At 44.4% G+C, this 21,924-nt stretch overlaps 1 protein-coding gene across 3 annotated transcripts in view; it reads right to left on the bottom strand.

Annotated features, from left to right (window-relative positions):
- LOC101061786 (F-actin-uncapping protein LRRC16A) overlaps positions 1-21,924 on the bottom strand; it is a 33,849-nt gene that overhangs the window by 10,362 nt on the left and 1,563 nt on the right. For 2 of the 3 annotated variants that reach the window (XM_029838873.1, XM_029838872.1), the window contains exons 2-19: positions 20,124-20,221; positions 11,911-11,961; positions 9,232-9,291; positions 8,493-8,614; positions 8,138-8,235; positions 7,950-8,020; positions 7,788-7,861; positions 7,608-7,683; positions 4,900-4,988; positions 4,582-4,676; positions 4,175-4,261; positions 3,354-3,457; positions 2,706-2,783; positions 2,205-2,281; positions 1,572-1,676; positions 1,157-1,226; positions 329-340; positions 93-174 (exon numbers count right to left, since the gene is read on the bottom strand). In XM_029838873.1, coding sequence (XP_029694733.1) covers positions 93-174; positions 329-340; positions 1,157-1,226; positions 1,572-1,676; positions 2,205-2,281; positions 2,706-2,783; positions 3,354-3,457; positions 4,175-4,261; positions 4,582-4,676; positions 4,900-4,988; positions 7,608-7,683; positions 7,788-7,861; positions 7,950-8,020; positions 8,138-8,235; positions 8,493-8,614; positions 9,232-9,291; positions 11,911-11,961; positions 20,124-20,221 — 1,449 coding nt within the window. The remainder of the gene's footprint in view (positions 1-92; positions 175-328; positions 341-1,156; positions 1,227-1,571; positions 1,677-2,204; positions 2,282-2,705; positions 2,784-3,353; positions 3,458-4,174; positions 4,262-4,581; positions 4,677-4,899; positions 4,989-7,607; positions 7,684-7,787; positions 7,862-7,949; positions 8,021-8,137; positions 8,236-8,492; positions 8,615-9,231; positions 9,292-11,910; positions 11,962-20,123; positions 20,222-21,924) is intronic. The other variant, XM_003966028.3, reaches the window with a different exon arrangement.

The following is a 21,924-nucleotide window of genomic DNA, read 5'->3' as shown; positions in this document are numbered from 1 at the left end:
AGTAGACAGAAGAAAAAAAAAAACGGACACTAAAAACACACCCAAAACTGATACTAACTTATTTAAACAGCTGTTGGCGACGGTCATCGCACCATTGTCAGAGATGTCCAAGCTGGAGATGTTCGGGATCTCGGCAATGCAACCCTCAAGGATCTGAGAGCCTCCTGAACGCAACTGCAAATACAGGAGAGCAACACACCGTTTAACACAAATAGACCTGATCTAATGGATCTGTGCGGCAGCTGGGGGTTCCTGGTCAGTTTTTTGATTTTCCTCTGAAGTTTTGATGCAATACGGAGCTGAGAAAGGAGATATTTCTGGTACTTACGCAATGGCCCAGCTTATAGAAGCATTAGGGGAGAGAACAGCATGTCAGAGCCACAACCAAGTATTTCCAGCAACAAAACACGCAGATGCTTAATGATCACTCTCTGCTACCAAACACACCCCTCGCTGACACGCACACACAAACACAGTTTGCAAATCTCCCCCCTCAGCCCATATTTTGCGTCGCCATCAGCCCACTCACTGTGTTTTTGGGCTGCCAAACGCTTCATTACGACTTCAAAGAGGATAGAATGCACCATTTCCCCTGCAGCTTGAGTTTGGGAAGATTTCAATAGAAATCTGGAATTGGATTTCCTGTGTAATTTGTATTCATGTGTTATCTTTAGCCATCCCATTCAGTCTGCAGAAGCTGCCTGTTTTTTGTTTCCGAACATGGCACAGAGGAGTCGAGGATGGGGGGGGCAAGAGAGTTTGGAAATATCTGCCAGCTAAAACCCACCATCAGCCTGACATCCTCCATCACCTGCCGTTTGTACGCTACTATACATCCCTATACAGCGTCCCTGGACTTCCCTGTGGTTGCATTTACACCAGTTACACACACTGATCACACCTGGGAGCAATGGAACATCTTCAGTAAACCTAATCTGCATTGAAATGTCAAACTGTGCCAATTCTCAGACACAGCCGCCCTGAAAGTCCCAGAATAGATCCAGATGCTGCGCTGCATGAAAAGTCTTCCTGTTATATGAAACAATCTGGAGCGGTTGTTAATGATAATCCACAGATGGCACCCACAGTTTCCCCTCACATGTTCATTAAAAAGGATAAGAAGGTTCCCAGATTCTAAACTAAAATCAGGTCTTACCTCACAGCAGCTGAGGTCGAGAGACACGTCCTTCACATTTAAGTTACTGGCAAGGCCGAGCAGCAGAGCCCTGAAAACAACGTCCGTGTACAAATAAGAGCAAGTTTAGTTTCATTAACCTCAAATGGTTTGAATCAAGGACATTTGTTTTAGCTACACATTTTCAGCGTAAATTGACTTTCCAGTTGTTTTAAAAAACCACACTACAGTCAAATGTTACAGTAAACGGTGGAGACACAATCCTGTATCAGTATTCATATAATAATTAGGTCAGATTTACTCAGAGCTGCAGCATCAGCCACTCAATGCAGCTCCCTGTTGTGGTAAACTACCCTCTCACATGATGCATTCATTGCTGAGAGCTGATGATACAGAATGTGCAACCAGATTAAATGTGAATAATTTGGCCCCCTACTTCAAGGCCTCTGGCGGCAGCTTGGTTCCCGACATGTTGATGAGTCTGAGAGACATGGCGCTGCTGAAGAAATGCTTGAACGACAGTGGCACCTCTTTGCCTTTCCTACAGGTGAAGGAAGGAAACCATAAACAACACTGATGTTTCAGTCTGGTTAAAATATGCAGCACTTGTAAGTCAACATGAAGCTTTTAACCAGTTAAGTCTCTCCCTTTTTTTTAAGGTTAATGCTGTAGGTGAGAATTTTTTTGCCAATATTTCAACTATAAAAGCTAGTTCCAGTCCTAGAAGTAATGCCAAACCCCCACTTTGTGATGAAGCACCCAACTGCCCCCAATAATGTGAAGTAAACCACCTACAACCCATGTGTTACAACACACACACACACACACACACACACACAAAATCCAAACGAAAATCTAAGTCCATCATCAATATTATATAATTCCTGCCATTTGACCAAATTTGATCAACATTATTTAAAAATGGTTAAATGAAACAAAATTTGAATTACCCACAAAGCAGATGATGGATACTCCAGACCAGGAGACCAATTTAATAAGGAACACATTGTCAAGGAACCCTACAGTCTCATTGAGAAGCAATCTTATGTCTGTACGAGCTGGTTCTTACCTGTGAGGAAACACACTCTTGGACACATTGAGGACAGCGAGGTGTTGAGCTGAACCTCGCAGAAGAGCCGAACAAACCTGGAATCAATTCACAAAGAAATTCAAGCTGCAGTAACCTGTGGAAAGCAGTCATTTGAGCAGAGCTTAGTGGGTGTCTGACTGTGAGAGATTGAGTGTTTATATATGTTATTATCTGGCTTATGCGAGGGAGAGATGGCATGACTTAAGAGCTAATCAATATGTTCATTAGTAAGCAGACAGCCAGTTACATCTCAGGCTAATCAATAAAAACCACATCAATACTTCAGATGCAGCAGTATTTAGCTACTTTTACAAGTAGCAGATGGCAACAAGGACTGAGCGGATGTACACTAAAGTCCAAAATTGGTAACAATGGCAGAAATGTTGCTGTAAACTATTGGTTTTCTTGTGGACTTTCAGTATTATTCTACTTATTCCTTGCGAGCATCAGCAAAGCCTGTCGACGGTCCTCGTGACTCACATGATCCAAAGAGCAGTCAGTGTTGGAGAGGTCAAGAGTTTCCAGGCTGTTGGGTTGACTCAAAAAGTGGTAGAAATGCTAAAAGTAAAGCAAAACACTACATTAGCACTTAATCCATGCTCTGTAGGAGTTGTGAGAACTATTTTCTGCTCTGTGTGGTCGAGGGCAATATTCTGTCCTAGCTCCAATATGTTGGAATCTGAATTTATTGTGTAATCCAGATTGGGTGCACAGCTGCTCTTTAGCTGGCCATGATTGACGCATGCAAATGCTTTTTGTAATCAGATAATTAATGGCTATGAGGTGAAAATCACAGGCAGATCATGTTCAAAGTGACGCTAACCAGCTGTTAGAGAGTATCTCACACTGCCTTGCACGAGGGATTAAACACATGGCAAACTATTCCTGTAATAAAAACATCACTCACAGCAGTAGAAATGAAACTCTGTGTTTGTGCCTTTGTTCTGATTTACTTGCAGTTACAGCAACAATCGGCCCGACGCCTTCGATGTCTCCAATGGATCCAAACTTGTCAGATTTATTACGAGTGAAAATGTCCCTGCACAACTGAAGCACTGCCCTCATTTGATCATTGAAACACTACTGAGACAAACACCTCAGGGGATTAGAGCCTCCACTTATGTGTACCTGCATGTCGTCTCCACGGAGGACATTCCCTGAGAGGTCCAGATGGACCAGGCTACTGGGGATGGACGGATTGGCACACAGTGACTGGCAAAGGCTGTTCACCCCTAACACACACACACACACACACGCACACACGCACACACACACACACACACACACGCACACGCACAAAATGTCAGCACCATCACCGACCATAAATCCGCTGCTGCTTCAACTGAATATTAAAGGAAATAGCAAAGGAAATGATCAGAAGGTGCAGACAGGAAATGTTGTCAGAATTTGGTGAAAACACCCTCTGTCACTCAGCGGAAAAGTCCCCATGTTTAACTTGTGATTCTAAAAAAAATAACGCAGATTAAAGGCAAATATAGACATAGAGCTACAAAAAAATGACACAGTTGATCATTCGATTAGGGCTTCTGTATCACAAACACATTGGATGCGAAGTGCTGGGAGTTTCTGGAGTTCATGACTGGGCCTTTAGCTGGATACGGAGTTTAAAAAGCACCACGCTCCCGTGAATGCCACACTGTGAAATGTGATCGCCGTCTATTGATTTCCTGAGTGCTAGGCATGTTTACAGTCCCTGAAGAAAATACTGGGTGCAGCAACATTCACTTTAGAAAGAACCAGAAAGACGAGCAACAACAGGGTTCACAGAGGTCACAATGAATCTGCGGATTAGCATGACAAGGCTGTGGTACGTTCCACTCACGGTGATCACCTTAGTGGAAGATGCAAACTACATCTGGCCTAAATCCATATAAATATATCTACCATCCAGAGGTTTTGGAACTATAAGATCAAGTAGAAGAACAAACCTTTGGGCGACAATGAGGTTTTGGAGAAGTTTAAATGTTTGAGCCCCATACGAAGTTTGGCAAACTGAGCACCGAGGGAGGAAATACCTGCAGGCAGAGAATAGCAGGGAGATTTGTGGTCAAAGACACAAAGAAACAACCTGGAAACTGCTGGGTCACCACCCGAACATGCAGCTGCTTCAATATTTGGTGGAATGTATGTTTAATGAACGTGTCCTGGATAGACTGAGATGCCTTCAGACAGAAGACAGAATAAAAGCTGATAAAATATTAAAGTAGCTGCACTCAGTGACCTTCCTCCAGTCAACTCTGCCTGTCAGCCTTTCAAGACTGTAAAACAGCGAATCACGAGCTTTTAAAAGTAATCTGATTACAACACGCTAAAGACGAGTGACTCGGACTGGTACCTCTGTCCTCCAGTGGGTTGTTGGCAAGATTGAGGGTGGTGAGACCTGAGCTGGGGTTATGGGCCAGGGCAGCAGCCAACTTCTGAGCGAAATCACTGCAGAGAGTCAAAGACTGCATTCATTATACGCTTCCAGCCACAGTCATGCATGCTCGCACGCACGCACGCGTGTGTGTATGTGTGTGTGTTTATCCTGATGGAAAAAATATCTGGAAATATGCAGATTGGTTTAAACTGACACCCTATTGAAAGGCGGGGTATTTTCTAGACGGCGTGCTGATAAACTCGATTTGCCTTCAACACAGTTTGATATCCTCACGTTTTGAGTCCAGCACTGTCCAGAACCAACTCCTCCAGGCGACCGGAGCGAGACACCACCCGAAGGATCTGCTCACACACATCTGCAGACTGGAGACACAGGCACATCAGTCAACAAAAAAAATAATCCTCTCTAAATGTGGGATATAATAAGAGTGATTAAAATGAGGAAAACTGAGATGAGTCTCGCTCACAGCCGTGCGAGTAGGTCTTATCTCACCGACTCAATCGTCAAAAACATAAAAACACTAATTAACTGAAACGTTTTCAGGGCTTGAAGCACTCCTATCCATGAAAGAACATCCAGGATTGAAGTTTTCAAGGTCGCAGGAGTAACGGAACTTTACATCTGGGATTCCTGCAAGTGTTCCGCTGCAAAACAAGCAGCCTCCTCTTTCATAAATCTGCCGCCTTGTGCTAATTAAAGCTGCGCTGATGAGGAAGGTGACGCTAGACGCGCAGATTCTCTCTCGCCCCAGCTTAGAGAGCATTTATGCGAGAAAAGGGAAGACAGGGGACGACAGACTCGAGGCACTTCAGAGAAGAGGAAACGTCTCGCTTCTGTGGTTTAAAGACCGCGGGGGGACGGAGCGAGCGGAGGAAATCTAACTCGTGTTTAATAGACATGAAAAATTCAACAGTTGGAGGTCCAACCTAGATGTTTAGTGACCCAGTTCACCGTGTGCTTGGGCACAGTCAGGCACGGAGACGGGCCTCGCCGTAGCGAGCCGGACAACAACGCAAACATTTTCCAAACGCTGCGTTGCCGTTATTCTTATTAAGTGTTAACATTCCTGTTGCTCTCAGCCTGCTCCCTTAACACTGGCAACACTGTCGCGCACTGTTATCTTTAGTGGAACGAGAGAAAACGGTGACAGAGAGGGAGAAGAAAGGTGCCGTTGTTCAGGTCTTCTCAGCGACACAGAAGAGGAATGAGAATGATGGAGGGCAGCGAGGGATCAAGCACGACAGAGAGAGGGAACACAAAGAGAAGCCTGTACGTTCTGCTATATCAACAATAAAACTGAGGCGCTGTCAGCATCTGCACCATCCACTGAATAAGTGCCATGTCATGCTGAGCTATTCAGACCCTGCTGCATGTTCTGTTCATGCATGACACACACAATGAGGCAATCAGAGGGCAGATCCTCCTTTCACTCTTGTCCTCTCCTCCTCCTCCTCCTCTCATATCTCATATCTCAGCCTCTCTGAACTTGATGTGCAGCAACAGTCAAATCATCGTGGAAGGGTGACAGAAAGTTTCTGACTGGGTGTTTTTTTATTATCTAGTGCACTGCCGAGATTAATTAACCTCACAACTGAGGTTTAAGCTGCCGTTTGAGCCCGAAGGCATCACAAAATCCCCTCACTTCTTTTTCTTTCAGCCTTGAGAGTGGCATTTTACTATAGATAACATCTATATGCAGCTTTTCTCAGTCACAGATAATATAGACTGATGGGCAATGGTGCTCTTTGTGTTAACTTGTGACTTTCTGCTCAAAAACCCACTCACAGTTTCCTCTGCCTCTATATTTTTCTTTAACATTCATTTGGATTTTTCCCCTTCACTTCTTTATCGTTTACAGGTTGGTGTATTTTTTTAGCTGCATCCAAATGGAGATGATAATTGGATTCATGCCATTATTTCTGCATACTGGACCTTTATTTCTGCTTCCTTAAACAATAACCAACTATTAAATCGGCTTTGTTGGAGGGACCGCAACAAAACCATAAACATCAATCTCCAATATGTCACATTATTTGGCAAAACAACACAAAAGCAACATAATTGAAAATGTAAAGCTTTAACAGGACTTTCTCAGACAAAAGGAGCAGTCCGTGATGGAGGCAGGAGATAGTTTGAATTGAGGAAGGAGTGTGTGGTAACTGGTGAGAGTGAATCGAGAGTTAGCGATGGTGCGCTGGGGGGAGCGCTGAGCCCTTTTGTCTTGATGGGATTAGGAGTCTTATCACATAAAAACATTGGGCAGATTCTCAGTCGACACGCAGGAGCGAGAGATGGAGAAAACAAAGAGGAGAAAAGTCCGTTCAGACACGTTCATGTAGAGAGGAGAAACGGTGAACTGCAGCGAGACACACGGTGGCAAAAACTGCTGTGTAACAGACAGACGGTACTGTGCCAAAGTTTTAGGCACGTGCAGATAAATGCTGTGAACTAAGAATGCTTAGTTTACATCAGGCTTATTTCCTTTAGAAACAGGAAGATGCCCGGCAGTGCCATCAGCTCAGAACTGGTGGAACCCAAGGACCCAGGTACGCCCATCTATTGTCTGGACATGTTGGGACAGAAGTTTGGGGCTGGATTTCTGCAAATGATGGAACAACCTACCAGCTGGAAAACTCTGCAAGTGTACCTAAAAGAATTAATGCTGTCTTGAAGGCAGAGGATGGTCATCAAATATTGACTAACACCAACATAAACACCTCTGTTTTTGAAAGCATTCTTAGTTTACAGCATTTTAGTTTCATACCCACCTAAAACTTTGGCACAATATATACATATATACGCAATTATAATATGTTGCAGCAGCATTTTCAATCAAAACTGCAGATATCATATAGTATTTAACTGGTTCAGAGAATATTCTAACACGGGTGACATAGAATAGCAGCCTAGAAATAAATGCACCTCCGCAGCTGGCAAATGATGACAAGTAATGGAAAGAATTTAACAAAATGTCAACTAACCAGTTTGTAGTCTTTACTGGAGAGTTTAGTGAACCACTGGTTAAACTCCAGGACAGCAATAATGGCCACCAGATCCCTGAGATGCAGAACGCAGTCGAGTTGTTACAGTTGGGCATTTCTTACAGTTATAAAACTTTATGAAATCTGCTCAAATGCCGGCCCGTTGCTGCAGAAACGCACCTGTTTTCAAGATGGCTGAAGTCCTGCAAGTTGAGCTCCCTGGTGTCTTGTGTTAAATAGATGGTGTCCACATCCTGTTGGTCAAACAAAAAGTTACCATGTTTTATTTTTATTTTTTTCGAGCATCAATGCACAGATAGACCAAAATGTGTCGATACCGACCCACTGCACTTCTTCCTTATAAGGCAACCCGAGCCAGTCGCAAACACACCTGTACATCTGAGAGAAACCACCTGGACAGAAAAGACAGCAGAGGACCGTCTGTGAGCACAGATGATGCTAAAATACACACAATTTCAAAGGACAGTAAAGCAAATCAGTCATTAGTATCATAACAGCACTGTTCTTACCACAGGGTCCAGGTTCTGCAGGTTTATTGTTCTCCCAGAGTGTCTGCAGGCAGGACACCCTGTCTGCAGGCTCCATGGAAAGCTTCTTCATCATTTTGCTGAGGGAACACAAAAAGATTTATCTGAGCTACTTCAATAATAAATGCAGCATTACGCCAAATGAAATGTGAACAAAAACTGTGTTTTTCTCTTCCTGTTCTCTTTGGAGTGAAATGAGAGATGCATATTGTTTCCTAACAATGGATGTAATTATCCACACAAACACAGCATTAACGATAAAAATAAGTGCATGCAAAGCATTTTTAAATCCTAAAGATAAAAATGGGGGGGGGGGGGGGGGGGGGGGGGGGTTCACCTGGGTGGTACACCTGGACATATCCTCAGCAGAGAGTTTCCGATATGAGCGACCACATCGTTGACCTCCTCGGTGGTTTGCAGCCTCAGAGAGAAGGAGCCCCGCTCATACTCTACCAGCAGCTGGAGGAGAACAGATCATCTATTTCACATGCGCACTTTTGCCCATGAATCTAATAATGTAACAGAAACTAGCAGGTCTCCATTTTGGCATTTGGTGAAATTATGCACAAGCTGATGGAAAACCAGACATGTCTGCAGCTTAAAGGACTGGAGTTGGCATAGCTTAAGCTCACAGGTATCGAAATATCAGGGAGCAGCAGTTTGATATCTGTGGAGATGAGATGAGGGGGGCAGGCAGAGGCTCAGCTGCAAGTACAAAGCTGAGAGGGATTATCATGTATTTTAGATAGATCCTGCTGTGTGACAGCCAGCCAGTTCCATGTAGGAGACATGATGGACTTCTTGCACAGCATTAAAAGACTGAATACAATAGTGTCTTAATGCTACAATTAGCACTGAAATTAGCAGATGCTTTGCTACAATGCTAGTAAGTAAATGTGTCGACCAGCATCTATAAAGCTTAGAAAGATCAATGATAACTTTGGGAACATTGAATGAAACCAGTTTCCAGCTCTTCTGAATGCCACCACCCACCAACACTGAGCCTCGAAACACTAAACGCACAGCAAGTGCATAAAGTGACGTGATGACTATAGTGACTTAGTGACAATCTATACCTGTGTAGGCTTGTTGCAAGCAATCCCCTGGATCTCCAGGTAATTAAAGGAGTGTTCCACCTGAAAAACAGAGCACAGGCCTGGAGAATTAACCCAACCAGGAAGACAGCATGTGATTAAAACAGTGCAAACAAATAAACAGCAAATGCTACAGGTCGTTCATGTGTGACAGTAAACAGTGTCTCAGACACAGTCGCCGCGCCTGAGGAATGTGGTGTAAAAATGCACGTTCCATAATTAGTAGGAAGAGATGCAGTCATTTCTTGTGCAAATGACATCATCGGTTGCTGCAGTCATGTGCTAGCATTTCTGGTCATTTCTAAGAAAGAACATGACACTGTTCTGAATTTAGACCTAACCCCTTTTACACAAGCAGTGTGAACCCACGAGGACATGACTCTTGCTTTTCCTTCCTTTGTTCCACATCTAAAGATAATTTAAAAAGCTGGGCTACAGGCAACCGCAATGCTCAGGCAAATCCCTGCTCTCCCCGTCAAGAGAAAACATCAGGACAGCGGCACGCCTCCCTTTCATACCAACGAACCACAGAAAAGCCTATTACTTTGAGAGAGAGGCTGGCGAATCTAAATAATCACCACGCTACACATTTTCCTCCCTCCCTTCAGCTGTGTTTCTTCTTTCCTCCCACACAAACCCAGACAGAGCCCGAGGGCAGGCCAAGCAGCGAGTCCAGACTATTCCAGGTGGGTTCTGTGTTCCTGAGGCTCAAACACGAGACGAGGGAGCTCATCAGCAGACTGCTCGGCTGCAGTCTGTCAATGCTGTGGATGTGTTTACGTTAACACCGCCTCCACGTTCACTCACACCAGCAACTGGAAATAACAGATCCACAATAGCAAAATATATATCCTGAACACAGCGAGTTAATCACACATTCCTTAGAAGAGCCACTATTTATACATGTAAACAGCTGGGACAAGCCCTCCCGCAAGACACAACATACTGCAACACATGTATAGGCAACATACTGTACATGTTGCAAGATGTCTGGAGCATTTAAACATATAATTACATGTGCAACACAGACACAGGATCCAGCAGGGGCCTATGTGTGGAAATTGCAGCTGATCGTAAAGACGTTAGCTTTAACGAAAATATGCTCATGCAAAAATCACACAGCAGTTCCCTTTGACATGGCGGAAGACAACGTACTGCAACACAACTCCAAAACTACTAACTACTACTAGGTTTTGTGATGGCAAAATGACCAAAACTAACCTTCTTTCATGAAACTGATTTTTTAAAAATGAAATCATGGATACTTATAATGAATATTTAGGTCAGTAGAAGTGTTTTAGTGGTTTAAAGTTGGTTTCATACAGCCATGATGCAGCAGCACATTAAACTGGGCACCCGCCAATGATGAAAGCATGGACGGATATGAACTCCAGCCAATGAAAAACATCACGCTGGGAGGCGGAAGGGCACTGCTCACTCATTCGTTCACTGTCCGTCTGTCTTTAACCGTGTTTTTTTTTCTTTTTAATGGAACTTTGGACAGTCATAAGACAATCATAGATCGGCTATCAGACATGCTGTAGCGATGACTGGCAGATGTCCACAGTTTATAATGGAATAATTTTTGAACGAATGTGAAATAATGCAAAGCAAAAGCATGAGGAGAACCAACACAGACACACAACAGGCAGAGAGACTAAAGAACCCACTTATGTGACTGGTCTTCAGGGGAAATTAACTGGGAGAAGAGATGCCGTTTAAACTGTGGGCTTATTACTAAAGCAATACCATTACTGTGCCCTTAAGCCCTGGAGAACATGACTGGTGAAGTCTAGGGTGTGTGTGCATGTGTGTGTTTTAGGTGTGCCAAATAGATCAAATACAGTCAGTAAATTTAAAAAAAAGAAGCTTAAAGTAGCCTGAAATGGCAGTGGTGTTGTTAGGAAGAGTGGGAGGATAAATTCACCAAAACAAAGAAAGGTAGGATGAAGGTGAGAAAGATAAGCGAGGGAGTAGAAAAAGAAGGGAGGAGGCACAAAGATGAGGTTAGGTGTGTGTATTGTAGAGAGCTAGAGGGACAGGTCAGCACAGGATTGAGTCCACTTCCTGTTTGGGAAAATGATACGCATGTGATTTGTGATTCATGACTCGGTGTCCATATTAGGAGACAGAATGAGACATGAAATATGTGAAGTATGTGCTTCCATTCTAAAGCTGAAGAAAATGACAGTAAACCTGCAGCAGAAGTGTGGAACCAGGGAAGTTTGACTATTATTTTATTGGTTTTAGCTGCACTAATAAAACAGGCATCAGCTAGTAAATGACCTGAAGTATTACCAGATTAAAACCATCATGAGCAGCCTCAGTATCTGATAATTAGGTCTAGCACGGGCCTGTGGCAATGGTAACGATGCTGTAATAGACAGGACCCCCTCCTCCTGCACACATCTGTTTGTGCCCATCACGCCACACTTTAAATATGAACCCTCGTGTGTTTCTGTTGCGTCACGCTGGGCTACACAACGTACTGACTGCGTGGAAATACGCGCACAGTCTGAATCATCCCTACACGAGGGTCATTCAAGGACCATAAATGCTTTCAAAGTCATGGGGAGAAAATACTGTATTCATTATTGAAAGACATTCATTTACCAGTCCCCTCCCACCCCAGAATAAACACGAATCGGCTGCTGTTCTTACCTTGGCGGGAATCCGCGCGGTCAAAAGGTAGACCCGGTATGAGGCGAGGGCCTGGGAGAGAGACAGAGACAACAGGGACAATAATGAGCATGTAGCTGTAAACACACACTCAGAGACACGAGTCCTCTCATCTGGATGAGTCGGCACCCCCCCATTCTTTGTCATTCCCTGGCTGTTGCTGTTGAAACACATCCCCAATGAGGAAGATAAAGAAAGGAGGAAGAGAGAATGCCAGGACCAGCAGAGAACATTAACCCATATGTTACTACAGGGTTTTTTCCACACCTGTCAAATAATATCAGGATATTATTAAGTTTGACCTTTATAAAGTAAAGAAAACATCCATCATGCCAACAAGCAACTCCAAAGGAAGGAGGGGGGGGGGTTAAAAAAAGGACGGATGCCTGCTCACCCTACGTTGCGAAACTCCACAGGCAGAGTCTGTGGATCTGTGACGTGATGGAGGCAGACAGGCAGGCCTGTGTGACCAAAGATAGCCTTCTCTAAAAAGCACCAGCCACCGCTTTACTCGCCGGCTTTTCATCTCCGTACTCGGGTTTACTCAGCAGATTCAGGTATGCAGCGATGGGGGCTGCCAAACAGATAAATCAGCTGGAGTGTGTAACCTCTGTCTGCATAAAACATGGGAGATGCAGTCCTGCCTGAGAAATCCCCACATAAAACATATTTCCGTCTCTGGGTGGGACTTTCCAGGGTTTGAAAATAACCCAGATGTCCCTGCAGGAGTCTAGATCTGCTCCCGATGTCCTAAAATCTGGGCAAAATAGGATGACAAAAACAAAGACAAAATACGCTTAGAAGCCAATGTTTGCATGGGACCGTTTCATGAGAGTGTGACATCGTTTCTGCTGCCACTATTCAAAGTGGGAGAGGGGATAATTGCTGCTTTACACCAGGTTTAGTCATAAACGACTATACTTGAGAGGGTCACGCACCCAAACCGCTGAGAACCCGGTGAGTGGAGGGGCGGGGCAGAAACTAACCACTTGCCAATAATTCCAGCGAAATAAGGCACCGAGGGACAGTTTTTATGATGTTTGGTGGGGGATGATGTTTTGCCTAAATATATTTATTTGCCTAAAATATATTTATTTGGTTTCCTTTGCTTTATTCTCTTCATGTGTCCTTGTCGGAACAATGTCAAACAACCTCCATGTCTCTCCAACCGCCCTCCCTTTTGCTTCCTTCACCATCTTAAGTAGACTTTAGTCCCCTAGCCTTCCCTTTAGCCAATAGTTTTACAGTGGCCACCTTAAGCTCCAATCAGCCAACCAGATGGTAGCGGCAGTGAAGCATGTCTGTGACACCAGAGAGCGCGTCTGTCAGCATCTCTCTGGCTCTCGCTCACATGCACACACTTGTCCAATGATGTAAACTTCTGAATAAAATATCTGAATGAAAAAGTCAGAATTAAGAATTGTATGCTCTTGCTCCCTCTTTCTTTGTGTGTGTTCTTGTACTTTGCTGCATACCAAGTACCAGAATCCATATTCTAATAGCAAAGTGAAGATATTTTTGGGAAGGACTGTTTGAGGGTCAAGGCATGGCTTTAAGGTGGAGGTTAGATTTGATTTCAGGTTAGGGTTAGGCGGTTAGTTGGGTTGGTTAGGGTAAGGAGATGGGTAATGCATTGTGCCTTGCAAGTCCTTACAAAGCTAGAAGTACAAGGATGTGTGTGTGTGCGTGTTTTGTGATATTACCATTCCCAGATTTCCCAAGTCAACCTCTCAAACCAAACAATGGGTTACCATGGCAACGGCTGCCCATACTGTACGGACGCTTTTAAATGCATGAGCGCTCACTCACACACACACACACACACACACACACACACACACACACACACACACACACACACACACACACACACACACACACACACACACACACTTTCTCACACAAGAGAGCGGCACTCTGTACTAGTCTCGCTTGAAAATGTCAACGTGATTTTAACCCCCTAAACGAAACTCCTGCTGGGCTACAGTGAAATCTCCGCAGGAACCGAAGTAAAACAGATCAGTGTTTAATCTGCCATCCTCGAGCCGTGGCAGCACTCATCCACAGAAATCCCCCCTCCTGAAAACACTTTTGTTCCTCCATCATGTCCTGGGGTGCATTCACTCTCTATTATACAACACCACATTATTTAGGCTGAGAGCAACATCTGCGAAAATGCTTTTAAAACAAACGGCCACCCTGAATGTCTGAGCAAAGCACAGTTCAAAACGCTTCAGAAAAGAAGATTTATTCACCGTCACTTAATTAATTATAAAAACATCTAAAAAATCTAATTCCAAGACATCTCTTCCTGCATCCAAGTCGTCTGAAACATGGATGAGTAATGAAATAATGGCTTCAAACTGAAACTGTCAACGCAGCACGGAAAAAGGAGTGTTTTTTTCTTTAGAGAGATGTACAGAGACTGTCTGACCTTTCTTAAGAGGTCAGACGAGGTAAAACAGCTTCACGGATCTTAAATGCTGCCTTTGCAGATACGAATGAAGTCCAATCATTGGGTAAGAAATGGGTTCCACATTGGTACCATCTTTTTGTTCTCCTGGTCCTCGAATGACGATCGGAGCTAGTCAAGCATGAAGTAAATAGACAACACAAATCACATGAAAACAACAACAAAATTGTTGTCTTATCACATCTTATCTGAAACACACTGGAACTGCATCACACTAGGAAAAATTGCTTTTTCTCATCTGTTTTTTTTTTTCATACTGACCCTCCTCAACATCTGTTATCTACAGCAACAGCCCACAACTGTGCATATAAACATGCACGCTTTCCTCATCCTTGCACGGGTGTCGTAAGAAAGGTGGCGTGTAGCGACAAGGGGCGAAAAAATTAAGCCTTGTATTGTTTTGTGAACCAGGCGGAGTATTTTAATCATAACCAGACTCAACAAACTGTTGGAAAAAACAAAACCGCACCCCACCTGCTCCATCTGTGCCTGGTCATCAGACACGCTCGTGCGGGACAGGGACTTCCCAGGGTGTTATAACTGCTGAACAAACTTGTTCAACAGTGGATGAAGACGGAATGAAATTCTTTTTTCAGCCAATGGCAGCGGAAATCTGTGCCCTGAACCGAGATGGTCCAGGAGATATCCCTGGCTGGATCCAGCAAACAGGAACTTCCTCTCGTTTTAGAAACACCTTTCCTTGCCCTGTCTGGAACAAGAACATTTGTTTTTATATCAGCTGGTAAGAAACAAAAATGCTGACAGAGCTGAGCTCAATTTGCTGACTCGTGCTGCAGAAGAACCACCACAAGGAGAGAATACAGACAGCAGTGAGACACATATGCTTGGTTTTACACAAATATCTCCTAATTTAGGAAGGAAGTCTGTCTTTTCAGTGAATCGCCCCCCCCCGCTCATGCAAAGCAGAGCCAAGGACAACATCAATCCAGAAGAATCCTTTCACGATCGTCCTGCTCGTCATTATGTGTCTCGGTGCTGTGGAGATGAGCAGAGAGGGGAACAAAGGGGGCCGCGTGTGGGACTTCCTTCTCAAGATTTGATTGGCTGCCCTCATCAGACCACAGCTGTGCTGAACTGTGGAGTAAATAAATGCATCTGATTGGCTTAAATTTAGCCAAACTGATTCAGTTTTATCGATACTGCTGCTTTCTTTGTCTTCGGGAAGAAATGAAAACGCTGCAAAATAAATGAGCCGTCTGTGCCACGAGCTTGTTGAGATGTAAATGGTTTGGAGGCGATTAAATGCCCTCAGCAGCTGACAAACGACCCAGCAAAAGGGCCCTTTTATTGTACTGGGTAATCAATAACGCTTAATATGTGTTTCTCTGCGATATCTCTGCACGCCGCCTGTTTATCATCGCATGAAACATGGATGAAGAACTGAGTCAGCCTCAAAAATGACTCGTAAAGCAAAGATGAAGCGGGCAGAGCATTCACGGGGGTGATTCAGTCATTACGGTCCACGCTGCACGTGGCTCTGCGCCGAGTGATAGATGGAGTTCCTGTGGTGAAACCCCTGCGGGGTGTCCCCCAAGGACCCCCATCTGTGTTTAGGTTACAGAGATAGGGGATAACCAAGAGAGTTCATTCATTCATTCATCAGCATGCCAGCTAGACACAAAGGGGAGGAGGCTAGCGCACTGTGTGTCTGCGTGTGTGTGTCTGTGTAGCTATGTGATGGAAATCTGTGGTTTGTGGGTAAATAGGATATCACTGCAGACCGCGGGGACAGCGGAGAGGCAGATAACAACAGTGCGAGCAGACCAGACAAATGATTGTGTTTATAAGCAACAAAGATGGCAAAGTGGAAATCCTCCTGAACTGAAGTGCAGCGCTTTGTAGAGCGGGAAGAGACGTGCGCAGGTATGACACAGGGAGACAGGAAGGAAAGAGACAAAGGCTGAGTAGGGAGAGAGTAGCGGAGAAGGGAGGGAGGAGGGAGGGGGGCTTTCGGTTTGTGCTGGTGCTGGAATTACCCAGTTTCCCTCTCCAGTAAGGGCTGCACAACACAGCATGAATCTATCCCTCGTGCACCATAAACATCATTGCAAAGACGAGTTGATTTGCAATAAACAGTGTTGCATTGCAGGTGGCACGCGTTCACGACGGCCATGCCAACACGACTGGCCAAGCAGTGGATGCGCCAAGCTGTTTGCTGAGCTTAACATATTACTAAATTATTCAGTTTGGGCTCCACGTTTACAGCGAACACCATCAACAATCACCAACAATGTCATGTTCTGACACCCTACAGCCTAGGCAACACCCAAAGTTCATGCGAGATAGTTCCACCTTTGATTTTATTTCCTGTTCAGGTAATTAGAGATGTGAGGGACTCAGTTTTGTCATAACTGAAAAGATTATTTTAGGACGCTTTCCCAAGCATTTTTTTTTGGAAAATCCTTGAGGTCTGTAGTCATTAAAGGCCGAAACCCAAGCCCACACAAATATCAGCTGTCTGCTTTGTTCATGTTTAAATATTAGACGCACTAACAGCGCAGAGTGAAATGACACGGCACAGTGGACAGAGGTTAGACTGCAGAGCGCGATGATGGACGCAGCGACGCCTCAGCTGCAGGGCCGCCATTAAAACCCACCATGCAAAGACGTATGACAGAGCTGGTGACCTCTGTAGATGGAGACACACACTAGGAAACATCAGGCACACATCTCCAAGCTCTGATCCGGCTTCAAGTGAAGCTCCAGTCTCGTAAAACACAGCGTAGACTATTTTTGCTGAGCTCTGCGTTTTGACAGAAAACGTCACGTTGATTAGACCCGAGCGCTTGTGCTGTTTACTACAACACAGTGGGCACAAACGTTATTGTCACCCAATCAATGCCGACTGGGGCCGTGACCTACAAACCTGCTTTCAGACACATCAGACGTGAACAGACCGACGCCGTTCCAGCCAGGCCATCAGCTGCTTTTCCCACATGCAGTTGTGACGAGTTGGAGCTGTTTACATCGGGGATTCAACAGATTCAAATATCTGCTGATTTCGAGCCAAAGTGCAATCAAATGAGGATCCAAATCCAAATAAAATATAAAGCAACAACGTCTGTTTTGAAGCCAGATATAATTAGTAGCCAGCAGCCTGATATAAAATGTAAGCTATTAACAATGACTAGAGGCAAATTGAGCGATATTAACCTGGCCTATGAAAAAAAAAAAGATTAATAGCTGTGGGCGGGGCCTGAGAGGAGCCAGGCTGTGGTAGGTTTAAAGTCTCTCCAGGGAGGTTTGCAAATATGCAAGTCCTCCTATTAAAAGATGGGATATTCTGGTACACAGATCATAAGAGACAAATTTTCTTTGAAGACAAGATTGGTGACAGGCTAATAAAAATCCCGATCCTTACTATCGTGACTGTAGCAGCATCAGACACCAAGATTTAAATCTTATTTCCTCCTTGAAATGTTGCGACACTACAATGTAGAAGACTTGTACACACACCAGGAAACTGCCGGCCTGTGTGACTCATTCCTTTGCTCCATTAACTCAGAGACACCACAGTTGTGTTAATAATCACCTCGGCATTGTGACAGGAGACACGCAGGACTTTGAACTGGAGTCAAGTGTTTAATAAAGGCAGTGGTTACTGAACATGCCAAACATGAATGGTGCTGAACTGTTTCTACCAGGAGAAAGAAACGTGGTTCTCTCAAATACTGATTAACAGCCTGAGAAAGACGAGATACCAGTGATGGTTTCCAGGAAAGGGTGTTCAGCAGGAAGCCTGGAAGTGGGAGATTCTGTTCTACTGTTGCCACTGAAGTTTCATCAATCCTATATTAACTGTACGCTTGCAAACATAAGCAAAACTGGCACGAAAGCTCAGTCAGATGTATTACTGGACTGTGAAAGTTGTTAAAAATGTATTTTCCATGCAGGCTTTTAATCTGTGCTTGACCACAGACGAATTAAGTGTGTCACCATGTCAGAGTGTTACAGTACGGCTGTTTCAATTTACTCTCCTCCCAGTTGATCCCCTCCGTCCTGCAGTATATCTCACTGCCCACATTTCTTCCTCTCCCTTGTTGTCCCATCCTCCTATTCCCCAGGGTGTGTTGGATGGGCCGGTGGTATTATCTCGACCTCCTTCATGCGTCCGTCTTCAAAAGGAGGGAGGTGACTGTATCTATCAAGCCTTAGCGTGCTTAAGAGCTGCCCTGGGCTGTGTGGAGCTGAACTGGCGGTCTGAAGAAAGCTCTGTTGGAACAAGTAAGCTTGGGTAGTGTGTGTGTGTGTGTGTGTGTGTGTGTGTGTGTGTGTGTGTGTCACAGGGAGTAAAAACATGGGACTCCAGGAGGTTTAATTAATGGCATCCAAAGCCTCGTGTCTGGATCGAAATAATGTCAAATGTACTCAAAAAAGCAGGAAAAAAGACACCAAAACAAATTTGTGAAAGATCAAAAAAACACTTTCCAGTGCAGGAAGCAGCACTTGAATCCAATTAATTGCTGTTTTGTCCCCCGTTTGTCACAAATATCTCAAGTCTGTTTGGGTTCGCTCCGAGCCACTTCCTGCACAGCCGGGTTCCTGCTGCAGGCCAACACACAGAGGTTTATTTGTCCAGCCCGGTCGAGCAGGGCCTTGATACGAACTCACCGATTCATTCTCACGCTCTCCCTTCCACCACTCCGCTGGAATTCATCACTTCCCAGCACCGACTCCCACGTCACTGCATTGTTTCGTGTGGACGCACAGACTGCGAGCTGTGTGTCCGACTCCCACACGCCGACGCTGCCGTCGGCACTACGTCACAGGAGTTAACCCCGCGGTAAAAACTGGATTGCTTTTCTTCTTCTCCCTCAACATTCATGCCATATTAGACGTATAAATCCTGCTAATGCGATACAGAATTTGCATCGTGTCGTTAACATTCCCGGCTCTGCAGACGTTCATATTTCAGGGCCTGAATCTCTTGTAGATCCAAAAACTGGATGTACACGTGGACAGAAGTGCGACACAGAAGTGTAACAAAGTTTAATCTACTTTCCCAGATTATTATCTGATTTAAGCCTAGAAAGGCTTCTTCCTCTGTGGTTTTAATTACTAAAGCATTAATTATTAAGCACGCAGCAGTGGGGTGGGAGGTGGCCAGTGGTTCATGGTCTGGGCTGGGCTGCTATTTCTGCCTGACTGGTTTGGGTTCTTAAGTACAGGTCTGAGCCTTTCGTTAGCCATGCACTCAGCTACGATGACCAATACTGATAACGATGCACAAAAAAAAAAAAAAGCTGCCACCAGTTAAAGGCATTTTATCAACCCTTTTGTCACTTGACGTCCAAAACTTCAGAACATAGTCACAGTTAGCGATCAAACGTCCAGGGGTTCCATAGAAATCACTTGCCCCGTGTTTAGTAAAGTCCTAGCACAGTTGCTCTAATAAAACAGAAGTAACAATCACCTTGGGGCAGATCTAAAGCACTCCCTACTGAACTTTCCTGGGCTAGACTGACAGCTAGTCTTTGGAAAAAAGGTTGAACATTGCAGTAATCCAACGATTCTCAAATGAGCTCAAGCTAGCTTCATTATTGAGACAAAATATATAGACGGGGATCAAAGAAATCCTCCTGATAAAAGGAGAAACGTGGTGCTTTACAGATCAGATGAGAGCACATTTTGAGAGACAAAGACAGAAAGACTGTGTTGTCCTGATGAGGAGGCAGGTTGGCGGCAGCAGGCATCGACTCACCAGAACTCTGTTCTCCGTCTTGTCTCCTTTGATCTCTAGTTTGACTCTCTTCCTCAGTGACAGCTTCACCTTCCTCCCCACCGCGTCCCGCACGCTCTCTGAGCACAGAAGACAGGAGAGGACAGACAGACTCAACTTTTGGACATGGAGAAAGAGTGGCTGCCATTAACGGTATCCTGAAAGAACATAAGTATCAACCTGGGGAGAGAGAGGTGCTCAAAAAGATTTACTCAAATGTGATTGGGCCTTGGTGTATTCCAGCGTTGTTTGGCATCATTACTACTTTACTTGTAATTCAGCTGAAGGCCAGGTCATAAATCAGAAAAGGGCAGCGGTTCTATTCCAGCTTTTCTTTTGTGAAGACATCTGTCTTTAAATGTCAAGTTCCAGCCATTGATGGAGCCCTTTCTAAGTAATTTATTATGAAAATTTCATGAAAGAGATCAATTTGTAACAGGCTGGGGTGTAATTCTACGCCGATACTTGATACAGCTTAAGAGAATCTGCCGCTTTGTCCACACCTGGAGCATCACCCCCTTTCTCGGGGGTGTCAGTTTCATTTTTTAATATCCTGTTATGCTACAGCATGACGGATTTCTTCATCCAGGCATGTTTGGATTCAACACTAAGGCATTTAAACGATGAATTCTGCTTTTAATTCTATTTTCCACAGCATTAGTCCTCACACCTGCAGCCTGCCATGACTGGTTCCTTTCAGTGCATTCAGACAGCATCACTGGTGGAGTGCAACCGCATTTTTTAGTGTGCAATTGAGCTACAAAACAGCACAGAGAGTACACAACTGAATAACTTCTTAATTGTGTACTGTCCAAAATGTCTGATAATCCAGGCACTTTTTTCAGTGAAAAGTTCGGTGACCGAGTTTTTTTTAAATTTTTTTTTTTTTAGTGCTTTTGCTTTGAAAGGGTCTTTAAAAAGGCAAAGTGTTGGTTTGGCAAAATATACAAGATAAAATAAAGGTGTGAATTTCTATTTTTCAATATCGGCATTTCATCAATCAAAATCGGATTTTTTGTGTTAACGTGCGGTGGGTGTTTTTCGGACTGATCTCTGACAAACAGCGGGAGCCTCTGCTGGCCGGGACCTGGCTTACCGGGTGCAGAACTGGGTCATCTGACTCTGCATGCTGCTCATTCACCCAACACACAGCAGCTGATGTAGTCTGCACATATGTGTGAGACTGAGACGGACTGTGTGTTTGTGTGTGTGTGCACATGCATAATTCCTCGCCTACAGGCTTCCTAAACCATCATCAGATCAAAGAAAAGCCAACAGTTGGGAAGTCAGCGTGTGAATCTGCACCAGTTTCTGCCGCAGGATTCCCAAAACCCTCCGACAGTTGACGAGTCTGTCGGGTTTCTGCGTCGAAATGGCTGTTTTAATGAGCCCAATGAGTGTTTGATGACCTCCCTAAAAAAACTGGTCATGACAGGCGCTCCTAAATCATTTTCCTCCTAACATGATTTTCCTGCTCATTCATTAAAACTCTGACAGGAGCGGACATTTCCCTAATAAGCTGCCCTGTGGTCCATATTAGCTCATTTAAACATGTTCACAGGGTCACCGAAGGATGAGCATCGCATTGGAACTGGGGAAGGTTGAGAAATGGGCGACCTGTGGCCTTGAGAAGGATAATAAAATACTGACAAAGACATAAAGGCTCGTTCTTTTGACCTGTTTGTAATCACAAAGTGTGTTTTCTTTGCATTGCTGATTCAAAGAAGTGGCAAAATCTGACTTTACATGATGGAGAAGCTCTATTACACTCTACCTTTTAGCA

The sequence above is a fragment of the Takifugu rubripes genome, chromosome 7, assembly GCF_901000725.2.
Source record: "Takifugu rubripes chromosome 7, fTakRub1.2, whole genome shotgun sequence".
Taxonomy (NCBI): Eukaryota; Metazoa; Chordata; class Actinopteri; order Tetraodontiformes; family Tetraodontidae; genus Takifugu; species Takifugu rubripes.
Note: the sequence above shows the minus strand (reverse complement) of the source record. Positions and strands in the feature narration are given on the sequence as shown.